Raw genomic sequence first — 25253 nt, forward strand, 5'->3', positions numbered from 1 at the left:
AGGACCCTCAAAGAACCTCTTCAAACCATTCTATTCAGCAAGAGATAAGGTTATAAAGTGAGATCCTGCCTAAACTGCCTGGGAGCAAAAGCAAATATTTCAAGACTATGATTATATTTTGCATGACTAAATGTTTCTGAGGCTTTGCCTATAAAAGTGTCAGGATAAATTTGTGTCTAATATTAACAAATGCAGTTCTAAATTCAGATCGTTATAGCTGGGCACATGTAAGGGACAAATCATACAGCTGATATTACAGATCGTTCTGTTAGCAATTAGTACAAAATACTGCATTTCTACTGGAGTCCTCCATGCATAATAACTACCGGCTTACTGTCACAAAATATTCACACACTACATCCACACCAAAGAAGCTAAAGCTGAAATGAGTGCATGGAGTATTTTTGAAAAGGCCAAACCCATTAACCAATTTTAGCTAAAGAGACATAAATTGCCTGCTCTAATAAAATAGGGATAAATGAGTAAATATACATTGCTAACAAAAGATACAATCTGTGTACTTACAGTCATGGTTTAATTTAACTCTTTTACATTGATAATTCTGGGGATATGGGTTTTATACTTCTCTCTTTTCCCTTTCCTCTTCAAAAAGAAACTTTTAGACTGGCATATATCTAGGGGTTATTATTATGGAGAAATAATATCTTCTAAATAAAAATTTGGTTTTAAACTGATGGAGAAGGGGTTGTTTTGCCTATTATTTCTTTGAATAAAGGAAAAGTTTCTGTAGGCTTTAGATGAGGCTGATGAACTTGTTCAGGTACCAAGTTATTTTATACATTGTATATAATTTATATATTTGATATATAATATACGTTTTATATCTTAGTTTTAACTTAATTTTTAATATACATAAATTTTATTTAATATATGTTCAAAAATTCTGTACATAAGTGTATATATGTGTGTGTATATGTACATATATAAATGTGTGTATATGTATTTATATATGTATATATGTATATATACATATAAACACAAGTTCAGTATGACTCAAGTATGGCTCTTTTTTTTTTTTTTCAAAAAGAAGAGGAAACTGTTTTGTATGTGGTATAATAATATTGGGATAGTAACTTTTATTTATATATTATTTGCTACATAGCAGGCAATATGTTCTTTCTTGCCATCATTATCTCATTTAATTGTCAGAGCAATTTTGTGAAATAAGTACTATTAATATCCTCATTTAAAAGATGAGAAAAATAGTCATAATCATTGTATTTATGAGTTCATAAATATTTCCATGTGAAAAGTTACAGGAAAAAAATGTAAGGTGGTCATAAAGGGCATTTTCAATGACTTGAAGAGCCTAGAATTAGAGATAATTATAGACAACCGGAATTCAGCCTAACCTAAATATTTCATCAGAAACTGATAAGCTGCACAAAACATCATGTTTTTGAAAAAAAATGGTCAAATAATAACCAGGATGACAATAATGCCTAGAATTTATTCAGCACCTCTTATGAGTAGGTACTTCACATATATACATACAGTATCTTATTTCCATTTTACTGATGATGAAATGAGATTTAGAAAAGTTAACTAAATGATGTCACACAACTTGCATGTGGCCAGCCAGGGTTCAAGCTTTCTAGAGTCATATGACAGCACATGACAGCATATGCTTCCTAGCATCAGGAGACGGTCTGTTACAGGGACACCACAGAAAAGATAATTCGACTGTCTCATAAGACTTCTTCTGATTTGAAGATCATATGGTTTTATTGTTCTTCGAGGTCAATGAACTGCTTGGATCTAGCAGAGTGAAAACTGTAATCATATGGAGTTTACTCTTAAAATAAAGCCTGACAGAAAATAAAAGAGTGATCATCCTCCTGGATATGAAAGTTCAACAGCAAAACTCCTTCCCTTAATAGCACAGCTTTCTCAATATGACCTGCAAACCATTGAGACTGAGCACCAATAACTAGGAAAATTACCTAGAATCAGAGTGACAGTTGCTGTTCTACAATCTCATAATCCTGGACCTATGCTAAGTAAGAGGTTGACAACAGACTCAAAGTATCTTCTATTAACAAAACAGATGCAGATAAAGTACAAAGAGGATGAACAGAAGTTGCTTTTATAGATTCCATGATTTCTTGATTTGAACATGCCATAGTTTAGAGCTGTAGGAAACTACAGGAGTATGTGGAAAACATACTGGCCTTTGAAAAGGAAGCATACTTGGGAACTGAGTGGGAGCAGAAAGAAGATGGCATTTCAGGGGCTAGGATGGGGGGTGATCACATGTCCCACAAGCAAAGCCTTAACTCACTAAGTAGCATCTGGAAGTCAACAGATGTTTTCTCAACATCGTTTATTAGGGAATGTCTCATTTTCTTCATAGTGATCCACCCTGTTTCACTATTTTGATCCTGTTCTCATTTATAGGGAGTAATAATTGCCATTAGCAATCATCTCTGGTTAGAGGAGGGCAGCGGTGCTGTAGTGATAATATATGGGCCCCTGCATTATCGTGATGAGATCCTTGCTGGCAACTGCATATTAAAAACAACAATCTTGACCACCTCTGCAGATCAGTGTCAAGGGAGGATAAAACTTCAGAGCTTAGCTTTCACCAAGTGGCTGAAAGCTATATATTCTACAGAACTAAGGTGTGCTTATCACATTTAGCTAGGTTTACACCTTAGGTTGCAGGTAAAAAAAAACACATTTTATGATTGCTTTTGCAACACTGGTAAGCATAGCCTCATCTTAAATGTTATATTTTAGATAAATTGTGACTATAAATAATAAAGGTCTTATATTCCTAAATATCTCATATGGAATGAATAAACATAGGAAGCATCAATTTGATATTTATAAAATGCTATTTCAGGCACTCTTTATAGAATAACATCTTGCCAGCAGCTCCTTATTTTAATATCTGTTCTCTATAAGAGTAATATATTTTACTATGCCACTCATAATCTATTTTAAACACCACATGAGTTGTTCTGTGTTAACTCCTGATCTGTAGAAAACAGGACATAAACAAATCCAAGTCTTGTGATTCATAGTACAATGTCTTTCTTGCTCATTCTCAAATTTCAGAAAGGCAGGCAGTTGTTCTCATTTTATAACATGATATGTAAATTGTGAATGAGAGTTGGAAGAGGAGGTTGGATTTGTATTAACCCAACGTATAAGGAGAAGTCCATTCTGGTTTGGAAAGTCTGACAAAATGTGTGTTCAGAACTCACCGACATGTGTAAGGGAAGAATATAACTGTAGAGTCATCCCAAATTATTCCTATTGGAAAAAAATAAAAGGGTCCTGAAAGTTATCTGAGCATGCAGCTAGTGTGTTTTTCACTTTCATAGAAGGCAGGACTCCATGTGACAATCTCTGATGAATAAAAATCTATCATAACTGCCACATAACTATCATAATGTTTTAAATCTTAGAAGAGAGAGTCTCAACAGTTAGGAAGAAAGAGCTATGTACATATTGAAAATACGTACATATTGCCATTATATATATATATATATAATATATATATATAATTTTTCATTGTTAGCACATTTTATCTTTATTCTTTCTTGAGGCTCTAGGCTCAAGAAGTAAATGAATCAAGAATTGAATTAATTAATGTTGAATATACTGGGAACCCCAGGTTTGCTTTCCATGCCTCACATTGACAGTAAGTATAAAGGAAAAGTCAGATTTGCAAGACAGACCTAGTTTCAAATCATGGGTGTACTGAAAAGTCACTGAATCTTTAAAAAGTCACTTGAATCACCTAAATTAATTTTGTTATCATAATATAGGGATGGTACAATAATTAAAAGAAAAGCATATAATATAGTGTCTGGCAGGTGGTAAACTCCCAATGCAGGTGAACCTTTAAGGAATTACTATTATGATGAACCATGTGTACAGAAGGGGGCTTTGGAGAATGACTAGAATCTGAAGGCATATGTATTGGTTATATATGCCCAGGCACTGACTCTGATTGGTGAGGTTGATATCCTTGGAGGGTTGAATTTGGCTCCCTATGAGAGACTCTGCTGTCTAAATATTTACTATTAGGGACACAGATTATTGGTGTAAATTCCTCATGACAGTAATGGAAATTCCACGTACAAAAGGCCTGTGTCCTACGAGAAATTCACCATTTTGGATCCCAAAAAAATTCTAGCTTGCTCACTGCCAATTATCCATGGCAGCTACACGTCTATTCTAGGGACTTAGGTGCTCCAAGGAAGTTTGTCCATGATTTCTTAATTTGCTGTGTTGTACAATCTCTACAGCACAATTTTATAGCCTTTGTTAAATAAATTAATTGTGTAACTAACTGTACAGTGAGTATATAGACTCTTCCCATCAATATGCAGCTCGCTTAAGATAATGCAATGTCATGCCCGGGTCATTTATTGTGCTTTTTTCTTTTTTTTTTTTTAATATACAAGTCCACAATGGGGCCAAATGAAATTATGTTTTCTAGAAAATTAACAAAATTAACTACCTAATGAGTGCTACTCACCTGAGTGCTAATTTATTATCTAATAGGAAAAACAAGTTATTTTTTATAGTCTGTATCATGTTAACAGCACCACGTTATCTCCTTTCTTCATCAAGATAACATGGGCTCTAAGCTCAGAAGAGATTTTTCTCAGAAGACATTTCTCTTGCTATATCCATTTCCTCTAACCCAAACCGAGCTACCTTCATCCACTCCCACTCACAGGCCTTATAAAATCCCACTGTAATCACATATGATAAACAGGCCCTGTGCATCAAAGATGCCGGTGAATCATTCTTTGGTTTCTTGCTCTGATTTAGCTTAAGGATATAGAAAGATATTAAAAAGAGATTTGAAGAGAAGTCAGCTATGTCCTTATTTGTGTCTTGATTAATTATCTCATCTCAAAACTACTAGTAGAAACTGAGTCCTGGAAAAGGCCAACATAATAGAAGCATGGCATATTTTTTCACAACAGGGAAAATTTTTAAATATGAGAAAAGAAGAAAAGTCTAAAGATATTCTATGTAACAATCCTTACAGTTAAACTAATAGGGTAAAGAGTAAACATTTCTAGAAATCGAAATCGCTAATGTTTAAGAGCAACATAAGGACAATCTACACAGCATTTATAAAAATCTTAAAATATAAAAGAAATATTTCATTTGTTTATAAAATAATTATAAACACTTAAGAAAAGGTGTCTATCTATAAAAAAAAAATCCCCATAACTTAACATTTCTTTGATACGAGAAAGACATCACTATTAGTTAATCTCCAGAAGAATATTAAAATTCCCTGGACACAGCAATTGAACTGAATATCATGTAGAGCAATGGGAAATACAATTCTCTGTGGGACAAGAATAATGCAAATGAACACTATAAGGCTAATGTAACTCTAACTGAAGTACTGGCACTTCTGTTACCACATGGGACCCTGGGAGATTTGAAATGCACTGATGTGAAAGAAAAAAAAATGAGTTGAGTTTTCTTATAAATTTACTTAAATGTATATAAAGTATTAATCACCAACAGAATAAGAAAATAGAGCCACTGTTGTTAATGGCAGAATGACAATTCCCTTTAAATGTTCAGAAAATAATCCCATTATTTTATCTTTTACAGACTTTAATGTATTACTGTAATTTTTGTGCTTAACATCAAATGTGATCTTTATTTTTAAAAAAAAATTTAATGTTATATTTATTTCTGAGAGAGAGAGTGAGACAGCGTGAGCAGGGGAAGGTCAGAGAGAGAGGGAGATACAGAATCTGAAACAGCCTCTAGGCTCTGATCTAGCTGTCAGCACAGAGCCCTACACGGGGCTCGAACCCATGAACCGTAGATCATGACTGAGCTGAAGTCGGACGCTTAACCGACTGAGCCACCCAGGTGCCCCAAATGTGATCTTTATCTTTCAAGTTTACTTCTGGATAATTAAGAAAATCGATGATTTAGGGATATGTGGGTGATTTAGTTAGGTGTCTGACTCTTGATTTCGGCTTAGGTCATGATCTCATGGTTTGTGGGTTGGAGCCTCATGTTCCACACTGACAGAACAGAGACCGCTTGGGATTCTCTTTCCCTTTGCCTCCTACCCCCCACTCACTCGTGTGTGCATGCACACTATTCTCTCTCTCTCTCTCAAAATAAATAAATAAATTGAAAAATTTTTTGAAATAACAGAAAATTATAATTTAAAACTCAAGAACTGTTTACATTAGTGTTTATATTTGGAGCATCTATATATTATTTAGTTAAATATATCACAATATATTAAAACTAACTCAATTACATTAGAAGTTGGCTTCAATTATTATTAAAATATGTCATTATACTTGAAAAGAATGTATTTGTATATAATCAATAACTGAATATGATAATGTGCATGTATCTTATATGTTACACTTTATCTTTCCCTCCCTTCAGCCTTGAAATTTATGTTTATTTTAAATGTGATACAATTTCATGTTTGAAATGCATTGAAAAAGCAATTAAAAACCTATGTCCCTAAACGTAACCAGTGTTTACCTTTTTTGGCATATTTTATTTTATTTTTTAAAAATTTTTTAATGTTAATTTTTGAGAGAGAGAGAAAGAGAGAGCGAGCGCAGGGGAAGGGCAGAGAGAGGGAATCACAGAATCACAAGCAGACTCCAGGCTCTGACTGTCAGTACAGAGTCTGATGCAGGGCTCAAACTCACAAACTGCAAGATCATTACCTGAGCAGAAGTCAGATACTTAACCAAACTGAACCACTCAGGTGCCCCTTTTGGTATATTTTAGAAGCCAGCTTTAATACCAGGAGACTAAACAATAAATTGGTCAATGAAGAAATCAAAGAAAAAATACGAAAATAGATGGAAACATATAAAAATAAAACACATGGTACAAATTCCTTGGAATGCAGCAGAGGCAGTTCTAAGAAGGAGGTTTCCAGCAATACAGGCCTACCTCAGGTCACAAGAAAAATCTTAAATTAACAACATCACCTTACATTGAAAAGAGCTAGATAAAGAAGAAAAAACAAAATCCAAAGCTAGTAGAAGAAAGGAAATAATAAAGATTAAAACAGAAATAAATGAAGTAGAGACTGAAGAAAAACAATAAAAATGATCAATGAAATTAAGAGCTTGTTCTTTAAAAAGATAAACAAAATTGAAAAGACTTTAGACAGATTCATCAAGAAAAGAAGAAAGGATTCAAATAAATAAAATCAGAAATGAAAGAGGATAAATAACAACTGACTCCAGAGAAGTTATAAGAGAATACTATGAAAAAGTATGTCAACAAATTGAGGCAATCTGAAAGAAATGGTTAATTTCCTATAAACCTATAATCTTCCAAAAGTAAATCAGGAAGATATAGAAAATATGAATAGACCAATTCTAAATTTTTTTTTAAATTTTTTTTATTTATTTCTAGGAGAGAGAAAGACAGCGTGAGCAGGAGAGGGTCAGAGAGAGAGGGAGTGACAGACTCTGAAACAGGCTCCAGGCTCTGAGCTGGCAGTCAGCAGAGCCCGACGCGGGGCTCGAACCCACGAACCGCGAGATCATGACCTAAGCGAAAGTCGGACACTTAACCGACTAAGCCACCCAGGCGCCCCATGAATAGGCCAATTCTAAGTAATCAAATTGAATTAGTAAAGTCCCCCAAAACAAAAATCCAAGACCAGATGGCTACACAAATCTACCAAACATTTAAAGAAGAATAAATACCTATTCTCCTCACAGTATTCCAAAAAATAGAAGAGAAAGGAAAACTTCCAAATTTATTCTATGTGGCCAGTACTAAATTAACCTGATACCAAAACCAGACAAAGATACAAAGAAAAGAGAAAAGCAGGTCAATATCTCTGATGATAATAGAATGTAAAAATTCTCAACAAAATATTACCAAACTAAAATCAACAACCCATTAAAAAATAATTCAAGTGAGAGTTATTCCAGGGACGCAATATCCAAAACTGAATCAGTATATGGGTGCCTGGGTGGCTCAGTTGGTTAAGTGTCTGACTTTTGATTTTGGCTCATGTCATGATTTGATGATTTGTGAAACCAAGTCCCATGTTGGGCTGAGTGCTGACAGCAGAAAGCCTGGTTGGGATACTCTCCTTTCCATTCTGCCCCTCCTACCGAACAAATAAATAAATATTAAAAAATTATTTTAAAAATCAGTATAAGATATCACATTATAAGATAAAGGGAAAAAAGACACATGATCATTCCAATATATGCAGAAAAAGCATTTGACAAAATACAATATCCACTCATAATAAAAACTCTCAACAAAGTACATTTAGTGAGAATATGCCTCAACATAATAAAAGCTCAACATAAAAAAACCAACAGTTATTCATACTCAATGGTGAAAAACTGAGAACTTTCCCTTAATATCAGGAACAAAGATGTCCACAGTCACCACTTTTCATTCAACATAGTGTCAGACGTCCTAGCTAATAACAATGAGACAAGAAGAAGACAAAAGGCAGCCATTGATAAGAAGGAAGTAAAACTGTCACTACTTGCAGATTGACATGATACTATACATAGAAAACCTTAAAGGCTCCACCAAAAAACTGTTAGTACTGACAAATAAACTCAGTAAATTTCCTGGGTACAAAATTAATATATATAAATATAAATCAGTTGCATTTCTTTATTTTTCCTTTTATATGTTTATTTATTTTTGAGAGACAGAGAGAGACAGAGCAGAGCAGCAGAGAGAGAGAGAGACACAAATCTGAAGTAGGCTCCAGGCTCTGAGCTGTCAGCATAGAGCCCGTTATGGGGCTCGAACTCACGGACCACAACATCATGACCTGAGCCAAAGTTGGACGCCCAACCAACTGAGCCACCCAGGTGCTCCAATCAGTTGCATTTCTATGCACTAATAATGAAGTAATAAGAAAGTAATCTCACTTACAATTTCACCAAATATAATAAAATATATGGGCATAAACTTAAGGAGGTGAAAGACCTGTATTCTAAAACACTGATGAAAGAAATTTAAGATGACACAAATTGGAAGACACCCCCATGCTCATGGACTGGAAAAATTAATATTATTAAAATGTCTGTACTACCCAAGACAATCAGATTTGATGAAATCCATATCAAAATACCAATAGCATTTTTCACAGAAATAGAACAAATTATACTAAAATTTTCATGGAACTACAAAAGACTCCAAATAGCCCAAGCAATCTTGAGAAGGAAGAACAAAGCTAGACATATCACAATCTTAGATATCAAGATATACCAAAAGCTGTAGTAATCAAAACAGTATTATCTGGCACAACAGACACATAGATCAATGGAACAGAATAAAGAGTCCAAAGAAAATGACAGGCTTATATAGTGAATTAATCAACAACAAAGAAGGCAAAACTATAAAATGGGGGAAAGACAGTATATTCAACAACTGCTGTTGGTAAAACTGGATAGCTACAAGGAAAAGAATAAAACTGGACCACTTTCTTGTATCATACAGAAAAATAAACTCGAAATGGATTAAAGACCTATCTGTGATATCTGAAACCATAAAATTCCTTGAGGAAGATATAAGCATTACTTCTTTGACACTGGCCTTAGCAACATTTTCTAGATATGTCTTTTCAGGCAAGGTAAACAAAAGAAAAGATAAACTGTTGGGATTACACCAAAATAAAAAGCTTTCGCACATCAAAGGAAACAACCAACCAAACTAAAAGACAACCTACTAAATGGGAGAAGATATTTCCAAGTGATATATCTGAGAAGAAGCTAATATACAAAACATACAAAAAATACTTCTACACTCAACAGTAAAAAACCAAACAATCCAATTAAAAGTTAACAGAGATGGGGCACCTAGGTGGCTCAGTCAGTTGGGCATTCAACTTTGGCTCAGGTCATGATCTCATGGTTCGTGGGTTCGAGCCCCGCGTCGGGCCCTGTGCTGACAGCTCAGAGCCTGGAGCCTGCTTCGGATTCTGTGTCTCCCTCTCTCTGGCCCTCCCCTGCTCACGCTGTCTCTATCTCTCTCTCTCAAAAATAAATAAAGCATTAAAAAATTAAAAAAAAATCAACAGAGGATCTGAGTAGACATTCTTCCAAAGAGGACCTACAGATGGTGAACAGATACATGAAAAGCTGCTCAACATTACTAATCAGGGATATGCAAATCAAAACCAAGATGAGATATCACCTTATACCTGTCAGAATGGCTAGAATAAAAAAGGCAAAAAAATAACAAATAATTATTGGGGAGGATGCAGAGATAAAGGAATTGTTGTTCTTTGTTGGTGGGAATGTAAAACGTTATAGTCACTGTGGAAAACAGAATTGAGGTTCCTCGAAAATTTAAAATAGAGATACCATATGATCTAGTAATTCTACCACTGGGTATTTAGCCAAAGAAAATGAAAATACTAATTCAAAACATATATGCAACTCTATGTCTATTGATAGATAAATGTGTCAAGAAGGTGTGGTATATAGACACAGTAGAACACTATTCAGCCATAAAGAAGAATGAAATCTTGCCATTTGTAACTACATGGATGGACCTAGAGGGTACTGAGCTAAATGAAATATGTCAGACAGAGAAAGCCAAATACCATAAGATTTCACTTATAAGTGGAATCTAAGAAATGTAACAAACCAAAAAATCAAACTCTTACATACGAATAAACTGATAATGGGCAGACAGGTTGTAGGGGAATGTGTGAAATAGATTAAGGGGATTACAGGGTACAAACTTTTAATTATAAAATAAGTAAGTCATGGGGGTGGAAAGCATAGCATAGAGAATATAGTAAATAATATTCAACAACACTGTTTGGTGACAGATAGTGACTATGCTAATGGTGACCACGAGAAATGTACAGTAGTGATGAATCAATATGCTGTTCACTTGAAACTAATATAACATTGTATGTTAATTATACTTCAAAACCATACATACATACATACATGCCAGCCAGCCTTAGCTTTTAAGAAAATTCCTATAAAACTGGAGCACAAACAAAAATTTTAATTAAAACACTATCAAGATTTAGACACACATGAGATGTTAAAACCAGAAATAGTGGCATGCATAAGTACACTAAAATAGGTAAGTATTGAAATAACAGCGACTCAAAATTTTACATTCTATTTTTTTAAAAAATAATTCAGACCACTAATGTAAATTCCCTTAAGGCAAATAATAACATAACAGTCCCTCCCTAAATTTATCAATAATTTAATTTTAGATTATATCTGACATAATCTATTATATTTAGCACTGATATTCAATGCACTTTCTGTATGGCATCACTGAATTCAGTAGCAGTTATAAAAAAAAAAGAGAGCAAACTGTTCTCCATTTACTATACCTATGAGTAAAAATACTCATTCACTGTCACCGCTTCCAGGATCTGCAGTTCAAGAGAAAGTTATGAAGCAGTATGCCCATGGATTTCTCCACAAGCTAGGAAAGAAAAGTCAGTAGTAATTCAAGGCCTAAAGTGTCTGTCCAGCCTATTACCAATTCAGGAGGATTCTGAAAAATGAAATGAACCCAGATCTCTAATCTGTCACAAAGGCTGTGCCAACCTTATGTAAAACTGCAAACTCCCAGATGGATGGACAAAATCAAATAAAATACGCCTCCGGGAGCTTTGTTGTACGTCTTCCCGTAACTGACTACAGGCTGCTGAGGATTTTCTCAGCTGTCTTGGCTCAGTGGGATAGAGACAAAAACAGCAGGCAAACAGCGTAAGGTAGATAGTGTCAGAAAGAATGAAGAATAGCATTAGCTATCGCAGAAAAGAAAAAAAAAGAGTCAGTCTTTCTCCTTGGAAACGAGACAGCAAGGGACCGAAGGCCCCCAGAACTAATGGCAGAGTTAGTATACGTACACACACACTCCGCGCCCTCGCGTGCATGCCAGTGCTTGCAGCCGTCACACTTCGGCCCTGTGGCTCCAGGTCGGCACGTGCAGAGCCCTGTGATAGGGTCACAGGGGACAGGCAGCGAGCCATGGGGGTCACACTCACATTCTTGGCAGGAACCTCCAGGGCTGCTGGGGCTGCCGGTATAGCCAGGGGCACACCTGGATTTCAATAGTGAGAAAGCAGAACAGATTAATAGTAAGTCCCATCTCTGAATTGTGTTTGGGTTGCATTGGATGAATCAAAACTGATACCAAGAGTCAATAGATCAGGAGCCAGCAAACTTTTCCTGCAAAGAACCAGACAGTACATATTTTAGGCTTTTACAGATCAAGATGCAAAATCAAAATCATTCAGAGAGAAAGAAATACATTCGCAAACATTTTTTTGGTTGGTTGATGGAACACAAAACAAAATGATAATAATAATACACTACAAATTATTTTGCAATACTAATCTATTAATGTGAAATCAACCTACCAATGAGAAAAACGAAGCTCTTAGTAAGGTTTCAAGTTTACCTAACTAGGGCTCAAAGTTAGTGCCTCCCATCATCGTATTAATTGTAAATGTTTGCCTGTAACGACATTCTTAGCTTACAGTGCCATACAGAATTAGGCAACGGGCCAAATTTTGTGGGCCAGTTTGCCCACCATTGCTGTAGGTCATAAAGATTGTTTTGAAGCCTTCTTCTTAAATTAGAAACATTGACATCTGGGCTTTCCAAGACTCTTGTATTTAAGATGAAAATGACCAAATATTCAACCCACTAATTTTATTAATGAGCAAAATGAAGTAAGTGGCAATAAACTACTAGACTTTCTATTTAGCTTTACTGGTTTTTCTATCACATCTTTCTTAAGATGGATTTTTCATTATATATAAAAGAAAGTGGGTTAATGTTATGCAAATAAAAGAAATAACACTAATTTGAGAAATTAGAAAGAAAATCCAACTGGATGAACCCCAAATGAAATCAGTCATGGACTATTCCACCCATTCATACATCCATTCACCTGAGTATGAGATGCTCTCTAAGACCATATGCCCTGGGTCAACCAGTATGGGTAACACATAACTTTTGCCCTGATTTAATTTAAAAAAACCCACTTCCTGTCTCTCTTTAAAGTCTTCCAGTTTGGACAATAAATATATGGTCAGCTAATATAATCAACACCCAGAGTTTTCGTTGCAGAGACAAGAATGGGAGGAAGTTGAGAGACAGTAGGAGGCTAAAGCCAAAAATTATGAACATTAATTAGGCAGACAATCCTGAAGTATCTTCAGTGGCCTGGGAGTGTGGAAATTTGCACAGTTGATTCTGAGTGTTAATTTATCTCATGCTGATTAGAAAAGGCAAAGCAAAAAAAGAAAAGGTATCTATAACAAGGCTTTTCTAGATTTTAGTTTTAATTGTTATTTTATTTTCAATGCAAGATTGTAAATGCTCCATAAAAGTACTATTTAAGTAAGTCCACTTAAATGATTTCTTACCATTTGCAGGTATAAGAATTCTACTCTAAGCAGTTCCAGATTGATTAAAGGCTCAAAGAATTTATTACAGAAATACCAAAGATAAAACACAGGGAGGGGTTTCTATATTACATGAACATTCAAGACATATAAGCAATTTTAGACCTGAGCTGATGAGCTTAGGCAGGTCATAAGGTGATTCAAATGATTTAAGAAACTCTCAGAAGTGGAACAAATTTTTTTGGAAAGTTACAATAAAAATTTAAGCAAGACCTTTGGTTTAATTTAGCTGAATAAAAGCAATTTTTCAGGGAAATATAACTTGATCATTTATGTTAGAGATGATGAATGAAAAGCTGTAACAACATTTGAGACTGTGAAAAAAATTCAAGCCATTCACTTCTGATAGTATACTATCTGAACTGTCAACTCCTATTGACTAAATATTAATGGATATTAAAATAATAAATTTTCTATAATCACTTTGCCTTATGACAGTAATTGTCATTTCAGGGCACCCTTACAGTCTTTTCTGTATACATGCTTTCATAGATAATGGTAACTCCAATTTATAAATGTAGTATACTATTGAACATTCTTTTTTTTATAAATTACCACAGATAATACCCTTGGTGTCCAGGGATGCTTCTAGTCATCATTCTACTCATATTTACAAGGACATGAAATCAATATTAGCCTAACCATGAATACCAAAGCATACTGGTGGGTATTACAAATATATATAGTCAAATGTTATACGTATCTCCAAACAAATAGAAATATTTTTGGATTTTGTATTGCTTTGAATTATTTAGTTGTTAATTTCTATTGGCATGGAAGTTGTGAATGTACTATATACATATCTATATATGTATATAACTAGTGGAGATTCTGTTTAGAGTTATCGCATATAGAAGTATTTGGAAATATATTTTGCAACCTTGTAGAAGCTTCACTGGAATTTATAAAATTTAGGTTTGTAATTATTTCGTTATCTATTATTTGCATTATTAACACAACCATTGCTGGTTATATAAAAAGACTTTTATTTTTTAATTTTTTTAAATTTGAAGATGTTTTTAAGTTTATTTATTTTTGAGAGAGAGAGTGTGAGCAAGATCAGGGAAGGGGCAGAGAAAGATAAGGAGAGAGAGAATTCAGGCTACACTGTCAGCCCAGAGCTTGACATGGAGCTCAATCTCATGAACCATGAGATCATGACCTGGGCTGAAACCAGCAACTGGATGCTTAACCAACTGAGCCACCCACCCAGGTGTCCCATAATTTTTTTTTCTTTGAGAGAGAGAGCATGAGCAGAGGAGAGGGGCAGAGGGAGAGAGACAGAGAGAGAATGAGAGAGAATCTTAAATATGCTCCATTTTCAGTGCAGAGCCCAATGTGGGGCTCCATCTCACAACTCAGGTATCATGACCCAAGCCAAAATTGAGTCAAATGCTCAACCTACTGAGCCAACCAGGCACCCCCAAAAGAAAGCATTTAAATGAGTGATGATTTAATTAATTAATATCAGTTTATATTTGCAAAGAGATTGACAATTTAAGGAAGTGTTCCTAGAAGAAACCAGCAAAGGAGTGGGTCAAGCAAGACACAGAAAAGAAAGGAAACAAGGGTATTAGGAATTAGCCTAATTCCACAGAAAGCTCTGGAATAACTATAAGCATAAGCATAAGCATCTGGATTCTGTACTCCCACACTAGTCATTGGCTATGGGCCACTGGAGGAACGTGGGGTAAATTCTTAATCATTTTTGCCCCTCTTATGGGAGATGAGGTTTCCATGTAGGCATGGAGGCAGGGCACCAACAGTATCCTCTACACATCTGATCTTCACAATTTTAGTGTAAAGTGAGTAGAACATAAGCTATTCTGATACTACAGATGAGAAAATGGGTCCTAGCTAAGTTGGTAAAGCTAGCCCATGTCCATGAATAAAAGCTTTATATTGGTATCAATTAATGCAAATTATCACGTGTGTATAAGGTAGTTAATATTAGTTACTTTGGAGATAATACCTAAAACATACTAAAAGTGGTTGTGATAAGCTTCAATATCCAAGATCTTATGGAAAATATGGACCCAGAAGGTACTAATTACAACCTAACTAGACAGTCTGAAATTGTTTCTTAATTTACACAAGAAATTGGTTAATTGGTTCTTAATTTACCATTTGTATTATAGTTAGTATTCTATTTAATAGCTACATAAATACATTATCAGATTCTATAAGAAAAAAAATATGGTGAACCAGAGGGGAGGTGGGTGGGGGGATGGGTTAATAGATGACGGGGTTTAAGGAATCCACTTGTGATAAGCAACGGGTGTTGTATCTAAGTATTGGGTCACTAATTTGTACACCTCAAATTAATATTACGCTGTAGGTTAACTACCTGGAATTTAAATAAAAACTTTTTAAAAAGCTTAAAAAAATAAGATGAGAGGAAGCATTTAAATAATATGGTTTGCTTACTGGAAAAGAGAACCAAATAACACTTTATTGTTTGTGTTGTTCTAATGAAGAATGCTCGTTACACTTATATTATGAATTATGTGTGCACTTGGTGGTATGGTGCCACAGTGCTCAGAACAGTGACATGAACACAGTTAAGAGTTAGCCAGTAGTTTCCAGTGAATTAAGATAAGAATTATGTGTAACCAGCTTTTTATTACTGTTAACTGCTGATAATATGCATATGTGTAGATATGTGCACACTAGACATATACATGTACACTAAATATAGATATATAGATATGTATACACTAAAACATAAATTATGTAATTGTGAAATCATTTGGAATCTTTGAAAAAGCCTCAGATGGAAATAAACACCTTTCTTTGGAGAAAGTCTATAGATATAAAAGTAAAAATAGTTTTGGAATCATATGAACTACTAGGGAAAATGAAAATAAACTGTGAATATAAGGGATAGTTTTCTATTGTGACCTGTGATTGTATGATCTCTATGTTTTATGACTGTTCCTACCGTTCACAGTACTGGCCTTCGTATCCACGTGGGCAGGCTGTGCAGCGGTAATCATCGTGGCCTTCCATGACACAAGAAGGGCTGAAACTGAATCAGAAAAAAAAAAAAAAAGACAGTAAAAAATCTTTTAACCTATTTATTTCATAGATTTAAGTAATTCTTGGGGCACCTGGGTGGCTCTGTTGGTTGAGCATCCGACTTTGGGTCAGGTCATGATCTCTTGGTTCATGGGTTCCAGCCCCATGTCGGGCTCTGTGCTGACAGCTCAGAGCCTGGAGCGTTTTACAGATTCTGTGTCTCCCTCTTCTCTGCCCCTCCCCCACTCTCATTCTGTTTCACTTTGTCTCAAAAATAAATAAACATTAAAAAATAATTTTAATGGGTCATCTGGGTGGCTCAGTCGATTAAGTGGCTGACTTCAGGTCAGCTCATGATCTCACGGTTGGTGGGTTTAAGTCCCGCATTGGGCTCTGTACTGACAGCTCAGAGCCTGGAGCCTGCTTCGGATTCTGTGTCTCCCTCTCTCTCTACCTCTTCCCTGCTCATGCTTTATCTCTCTCTCTCAAGAATGAACAAGCATTAAAAATTAAAAAAAAATAATTTTAAGTAATTCTATCCATTATCTAGATGATTGAAACTTAACTTGGGATGGTTATAAATGCTGCGTTTATAATTATTTATAAGTTTTTATTCAAGGGTAGGCTATCACAACTAAACACTACCCATAATAGTCAACAAAAAATATGGTGGGTTTTTAATGAATTTACAATGCCTCACACTGACTATGTAAACATTCTGAAATTTTAATAATTATACAACAACCATAAACATTAGTAACCATATTAAACATCCAGTAAAAGTGTCTTATTTCCCATGAATTGAAAGAAAAATATGACTAGAATTCGTGCACATTTGTCTGATAGCAGAATAAGTATTACTGAATATTTTTCAAGTAAAAAACAATGGTCCTAAAACTATATACTTTTTTTTCTGAAAACTTGACCCAAATTGCCACTAGCCCTTGAACACATAAAGTGTGAATAAATATTTCACTTAAAATAAGAGTGCCTTTTCTAATTTACCTATGGATTTCAAACTAAATTTTTTTTAAACACAAAGTAAGGTGATTTAGCATAAGAAGGGAAAGCACTCTGCATGACAATGAGTAAGATTTTCTGACAATTTTGTGATCTTTTCTATGAAGTAGGTCTTAATATAACTTGCCCTGTCCACACCGGTGGAGCAGAGTCAGGGTTTGCCAGGATTTCTGATCATCTTACCCTACAAAAGAAATACTTAACAAGAGTTGAAAACTAACCTGTGCTAACATGTAATTTTAGGTTGTTACAAACTTCTTTCAAGGATAAGTAGAGGATTCCCACTAGATAACACTGCATGGTGCACTGGGAACTTAGAAAGAAAACTATATATGTGTGTTTGTTACAAAATGGTAATGCTGCAAACTCTATTCTTTTTCTTGGTCTCCTAAAGAAGTTTATGCTGAAAAAGATATATAGTGTATAGACCAGGGCCACAACTCCTTTTGGTCCGGTGCCATTTGGACCCTATTTTAACTATCTTCTAGTGCACTGAATCAATAGTACATGAATGAGTAATAAACTCTAACCTTTGAAAAATAGGTGAGCAAATTGATCTACTACTCACAAACTCTATCCAACAAATTTATTTTTTGCCTTTACAAAATAGAGCCACAAACACGTAATTGACATATTCTGGCAAGCTTTTAGCTCTTTAAGCTAAAGCTTGATGCTGAATGCATCTGTACACATACACACATGCACACACACACACACACACACACACACACAAACTTCTATTTCACATTTCAAACTCATATATATTAGTTATATGAATATCATCTACTATATATATAAATATGAAATATAAAATCTAGAAATATAGATAGATACTTGGAAACAAATTTTTAGACATTTCAATTGAAAATTTAGAGACCCAACAGTAATTAAATTATATTCATTTACAGTAATAGATCTGTCTCAATTACTATGAAAGGATGTTATAGTTCTCCTTGAATAGCTGATATAAACTTTTTTGAGTTATGATATTATGGTTATGATATTATGGTGGATTGAAGCCTTTCCCTATGTCATATGTAAGGACTTCATGAAGGAGGGGGTAGGAATCATAACTTCCTTGAAGATAGAGTTGATTCTTTCTGCTCACAACTCCATCATCTACACTCAATGCTCATACTGTCTGCAGGGCCACTCTTAAATCCTTGTGCTTTTTCTTGGGTGGCTATCTTTTATATTTCCTTATGTTTGCTAATTCCAAATTTGCCTCAATAGAGTTTCTAAGATTTAGAGTTTGCTAGTCTATGTCATTCTTGTGGACACTACAGAGATGAATTGGCTTCCTGGATACCACCCCCTTCTCCTTTTTACTCTGTTCAACAATTGTTCTTTTTCAGTCTCCTTTGTGGAGGCCCTTATACATCATGTCCTCGACCTCTCTATGTGTCTCCCAGTTCAGTCTTCAGATTTCTCCTATCTTGTCCTGTCCTCTCTCCCTTAAATTGATCTCATTCCATCTGAAAACCTTTGCATCTACACTAACAAATCAAAAACTGAGTTCCCCACCTCCAAAAAATACCCCTGGTCGTCTGTAATTCCCCCCATTTCATCCAAGGTCACTCTGCACTTCTATTTGTTCTTCCAGAAACCACAGAGTCAACCTTGTCTCCTTTCTCTCACATTCCACACACATTCTACCTGAAACTGCTGCTACCATCAGTAACATCACTGCATTACCCGGTTCCAAGCCACCTCTTGCCATTGGAAGACATTTAGCCATTAGGGCCTTTCACAAGCTACCGGAGCTTTCCTGCCTCCTCTCTTGTCACCCTTCCCCTAACACCATTCAGTCTGCTCCAGTGGCCCTGGACCCTTGCTGTCTGCCAAGCATGGGCCAGTCTCCAGGCCAGTGTAGTGGCTTTTTCCTCTGGCTGGACGTCTCTTCCTCCAGGGAGTCACATGGCTCTCCCCATCACTTCATTCAAGTCTCTGCACAAGCCTCATTTGTTCATGAAGACCTTCGTGAGCACCGTGTCTGAGAGGGGACCCCAGTCGTTTCCATCTCAATAATATGCAAGTATCTCAAATCACTAAGGCTGCTTTATTTTCCCCGGTAGCACTTTCACTGTCTGATATTATGTTCTACATCTACTTGTGTTTTGTTCAGCTTTATCACAGTATAACGGGCAAATGAAAAAAGTTGTGATGTAATTAAAGTGTGCATGTGATGATTTGATATACATATATGTAAAATTAATTAACACATCTATCACCTCACATATTTACCTTTCTTTCTTTTGGTGAGAACACAGGTTCTATTTACTTCACAAGTTTCAATTATACAATAAATTATTATCAACTATAGTTACCCTGTTATATATTAGATCCTTAGACTTCATTCATCTTATAACTGGAAATTTGTATACTTTAACTAGCTCTCCCAATCTCCCACCCCTCCCACCCCCTGGTAACCACCTCTCTACACTCTATGAGTTATTTATTTTTTAATCCCACACATTATAAGGAAAGCAATATCATTTTTTTTCTTTCTCTGTCTGGCAAAAATTGTTGGCATGCTTGGCAAGGAGCAAGAGACTCAAATGTAGCATCATTGTAGAAGGGAGGAGAGGGCATTCACCTGGAAAGGTGGTCAGATTGTAGAGGGTAGAGGGTTTCTTCTACTCTGCTGAAAAAAATACCTCACCTTCCTCTGAGTAGGCAGTGAGAAACCCCAGAGCAATGCTGCACTGTCACAGTGGTTGACAGTTTGTCCTATTTGTTTTGGTAAGAAATATTGAAAAACTAATATGTGGAAGTGAGTTAGTAACCATTCACCATGCCATACTCCCTACTTTTCATTGGCTACACAGTTGGAGGTCATTGAAGAGAGGTGTCTCAGCATTCTCCATCTATATTTCAGAATCTATTTTTATATCTCAGGAAGAAATGCCTTTCTTCTTTGCCCTGGCTGGTTTTTTTGCTTTGCATTTAAACTCTTCTCTTCTTACCATACACAGGTCTTTGCTTTGTCAATTAATGTTGCAAGATTTAGGTGGTGATATTAGTGGGTCAGGAAATCATATTAGTGGGTTTTGACTAAAATGTCTTCTAATCATGCAGAATAAAATTGAGAAAAATTATTGGATATATGTTTATAAATATAGATTATATAAACACAAGGGTTTTTTTGTGTGTGTGTGTGCACCAAGGTATGATGTAAAAAGAAATGATTTCTTATAGTGTTTGCAGTTAATAAAATCTGACAGTCACTGAACTAGTGTCTAAGATTCGGCATTCTGATTCTTATAAGGTACTTTCCATAAAAATATACTTGAATTACATAAACCACAGAAACAGCAATAAAACACACATTTTTATTGATCCTGCTAACCAATCAAGGTAGCACTCTTTCTTTTCCTCCTTGAAATTTCCTAGAGATAAACTGACATCCTTGTAACATAATGTCTGTTTCCACTATGGACTGTCAACACTCCTCGATGACCCTCATGGTTAATTGCTGCTGTAAGTGCTCAGGCTCCATTAGGGGCATCTACTCTTTTCTCCCACGGTGCCCACTGCAATGTGGTCTTACTTCCTTTGCCCCCCTGACAGCTCCTGTCTTGGCTCTTCTTTCCCTTCTGGTTTCTCTAGTGTAGGTTAATTCTGTCTTTCCTTCTTTCCGCATGCTCCCCCTTGGGTCACATAACCCTGGGAAATCTTATCCAATTTTAATTCATTTATTCATGTATCTCTTCCTCCATCTGCCCTTCCAGTTCTCATGTTTCTATTTCCTGTAGCTATTTGCATATTTCCATTCGGATAGATCTTTCACATCAATTTTAACCTATTTGGAACATAAATTGTCTTTCCTCGGCAGTAGCTCTCCTGATCTCCCTATTTCAGTTAATTGCACTACGATTTTTGAGGTCAACCTGTCTCAAAACCTTTGGCTTCAACTCTTGACTGGCCTGAACCCCTCATATCTAATTAGCTACTAGTTCTGTAGAGCTGCATTCAACATTGTTCCCATCTATCTCCTCATCTTCCTTCTTCTTACTATTACTTACCTTCAGGTTCTAATTATCTTTTGTCTAAATTAGTGTAATAGCTTATTAATTGCTTCACCTTTTTCTTTGCCTCTTTCAAATCATTTTACTTAGCTCTCTCATAACAGGCTTTCTAAAGTGTAGCACTGATTGCATTAACCTTTTTTTTGTTTGTTTTAACTAAAAGTTTGCAGTGTTTCTTCATTATATAGACAATTAAATAGTAATTTCTTAGACTGGTATTCAAGGATTTCTATAATATGGGCGCCATTCTCCTCACTCATTTTCATCTGCAATTATGAATTCTATTTGAACTCCCACGCTCCAATTTCTTACTTATTAGTTCTTCAACGTGCCTGTGTTTTCTGTTTTCTAAGTTTTTGTTCATATAATCTCATGCTATCTCCACCAGTAAAAACCTTTCAATCCACCATTCATGATCTGTTATAAATGTTACTACTTCTTCCAATACGTTCTTGAAGCTTCCAAAGTCAAGGGTGGTGTCTTGTGCTTTTGAATTCTCTTTGCATTTAAGTTGACTTCTCTTAAGACATTTTATTGTGAGCCTTTTCAATACATGTTATACTTGATTGTCATCAAAGAAGTTATCAATTACTGAATTTTTCTAATCCAATGGCTCCCATTTTAATAAATAATAAAATAATTAACTTTCTCTTTTAATAAATGATAAAATAATTAACATTCTCTTTGTTTAAATCTGGTCATCAGAGGGAGATTAGAGAGAGGAAAAATAGAAATAATATTATTTTTCATACACCTACCAGTTGGTGCTTGGGTGAACAAAAAGAACGTATTTTATCCTTATCAATAACCCACTTACCTAAAAATTTACATCTGATTAAAGACTGGTGATTCTTTTAAACAAAAATAGAGGAGCTTGCAGAAGAAAGAGAGTCAATTTACCTGAAAATGTTTCAGAATGTATATAAGGCCAATGATGAAGAAAAACCTGAGTCAGCACGGGTGGAATCCTCTCTTTATCTAAGTTGTTTTGTGGGTTTTATGCAGTCAAGATACGGAGTCCAGGATTCTAATTCTAAACGAACTGCCACACATTCTTTTCAAAAGCAAGTTCTTAGAGAAAACACTGTTCTACCATGTAGAGACTGCAGTCCATAAATCACTTAGCAGAAAATATAGACAGCCTTTACAAAAAGGATTTTTTATCAATATATAAACCAATGCAGAATGTGCAGACAACACTGAAATAAAATAGTCTAGCTTTTGTTTCCCCTTATGGCCATGTTTCCCTGGTACCAAGCTCAGACCATCTTAATAGAAAGGGGCTGTGATTCTGAGAGTATAAAAATAAGTCACCCTCCTTTAACAATTTTTTTCAACTATTTTCTTAATACTTCTCTCCAAAGGGAGATGATATGCACTGAAACACTTCCCCATAGCTGAGTTTATGACAGAACTACATGCAAATACAAGACCCTTATAAAAGTGTATAAAATTGTGCATGTGTATACATATATCATTTATGTCATTAACATAACTTATGTCAATATTAGTATTTAAATTTTAACCAATACATATTATTTAGTTGGGACTGGGTTTTAATGGAAAAACAAACCATGGAGGACTATGTGCCCACTTTTGTCACGTTTTTATATTGTTTAAAAATATTCTCTTCTTTAAATTTTCTTTATGTTTTATTCAGTTTTTTGAAAGAGAGAGAGGGAGAGCACCAGCAGGGGAGGGGCAGAGACAGGGAGACATAGAATCCAAAGCAGGCTCCAGGCTCCGAGCTGTCAGCACAGAGCCCGAAGCAGGTCTCGAACTCACGAATCATAAGATTGTGACCTGAGCTGAAGTTAGGCACTCAACTGAGCCACCAGGTGCCCCCAAAATATTCTGTCTTAAACTGAGATTTTGTCTACACAGAAAAAAAAAAAACAGAAATAGAAAGCCTGTATGCTACACAGATGGTGCTACTGATTGGGAAATCTGGTAATATTTCTCAATCTTACTTGTTGCTAGAAGAAATTAGAGGGCAGGCACATTGCTGACAGTCATTTGGCAGTCCCCTTACAATTCCATAATATCCAAGAGTACATCGTTCACAGAAGTCACCAGTAGTGTGATGTTGACAGTTCTGTAAAGGAAAGGCGAGAGTTTGTTTTTCATTTAATGAGAGTTAGAATGTAATTTATCATACAGCTCCCTACCTATAAATACATGTGCTCTGTGACCACACACACACACATCATTAAAAGAGTTCTTGATATGTGTGTATATATATATATATATTAATTTTTTAATGTTTATTCATTTGTGAGAGACAGAACACTAGTGGGGGAGGGAAAGAGAGAGAAGGAGACATAGAATCCAAAACAGGCTCCAGGCTGTCAGCACAGAGCCTGAGACAGGGCTTGAACTCACAGACCTCAAGATGATGACCTTAGCTGAAGTCGGACGCTTAACCGACTAAGCCACCCAGGTACCTCCCTGATATGTATATATATATATNTCTCTTTTTCTTATATCAATCTCTGTATAAATTTTTCTCTTGTTATAATCTGGGGAACATATTTCACAAATTTCTAAAATTGATTATATCATCTGGCCATCTATGTGTCTTCTCCAGAAGGTGCTAGAAAAGTACTAAAAACTTTGGGAACTTGGTGCATGCCTGTCAGTGGATTTTTTAAAACCAAACAAAGGTAAAAAGCATAAATATTTTATGAGGCATCAGTAGAAAAAAGAAAAGAAAAGGTTAGCCTAGTTACTCCCCTAAGAATGTTATTCATCTAATTTTGTCAAATGTGAATAACTCCTTATAAATAGGGACCCAATCTGAAACCGGGAATCTCAGGTCAATATTTTATTTTTCAGGCTGCATAATAAGAGGTATTCAAGTAATATGCTTTAAGACATTTCCATAAGGAAATGAGACTAGTTTCAGAATAGTATGCAGTTTTGTAATTAAAATTCTCATAAAGTAAAATTATCTTTAACACACTGCAATCATTCATGCAGTAAGGACTTAGGAAGAGCTACATGCCAGGCACTGAGAGGAATCAAGTGAGAGAAAAAGGTAAAATAACATCCAAACCTATACTCATTTATTTCTACTTTGGGAAGATAATTTAAAAGTGGCAAATAAGAAACATGGCTGCAGGAATGCAATACTGAATGCTGTTTAGCGGAAACATGATATTTGACATTGGGAGTTGGAAAAAAGGAGGAAATCGGAGGAATTAGGAGTTGCGGTTTAGCTTGACCAGAAGGATGATATCTTATAAACAATAGCAAAAGAAAAGTTGAGAAGCAAAAAAAGTCGGTAATCGTTGTATATGTTAGTGAATTGATCTGCCCAGCTTTGCTGGGGCCATAGAGACACCTATGGGCTCCATATTGAAGTTGGCCCGGAACTCATATGCTGGGCTCTTGGCTCTATTCAGTCCATCAAGAAGCACATATTTATTTTTCATGTGTCTTCTAATGGCCAGAAAAGATTTGCTATGGTATGTGTGGTCATTCACAACAAACAGTAACTGAAGTCATTTGCTTTATAGACATTGCCATGGAATTGTAACTTTTTTAGGGCTTCTATAGACTTTTTTTTTTCTTTTCAGAGTTTCTGCTATTTCCTAGGGTGAAATCATGACATCATCATAATAAATTTTAGGCTACTATTTGTTTTGGTTATTACCATGGGGGGCTATATTTGAAAATACATTATGCCACTTACAGATACATTTTATTATAATGCAAAATGGATACAGTTTCTTATATAA

General features: G+C 35.3%; 1 protein-coding gene across 1 annotated transcript in view; it reads right to left on the reverse strand.

Moving 5' to 3' along the window:
* LAMA2 (laminin subunit alpha 2) overlaps positions 1 to 25253 on the reverse strand; it is a 500973-nt gene that overhangs the window by 151757 nt on the left and 323963 nt on the right. The window contains exons 29-31 of the mRNA XM_077775991.1: positions 23484 to 23608; positions 16389 to 16475; positions 11882 to 12075 (exon numbers count right to left, since the gene is read on the reverse strand). Of these exons, the coding sequence (XP_077632117.1) occupies positions 11882 to 12075; positions 16389 to 16475; positions 23484 to 23608 (406 nt within the window). The remainder of the gene's footprint in view (positions 1 to 11881; positions 12076 to 16388; positions 16476 to 23483; positions 23609 to 25253) is intronic.

This window comes from Crocuta crocuta, unplaced genomic scaffold, assembly GCF_008692635.1.
Source record: "Crocuta crocuta isolate KB4526 unplaced genomic scaffold, BGI_CrCroc_1.0 scaffold25, whole genome shotgun sequence".
NCBI lineage: Eukaryota > Metazoa > Chordata > Mammalia > Carnivora > Hyaenidae > Crocuta > Crocuta crocuta.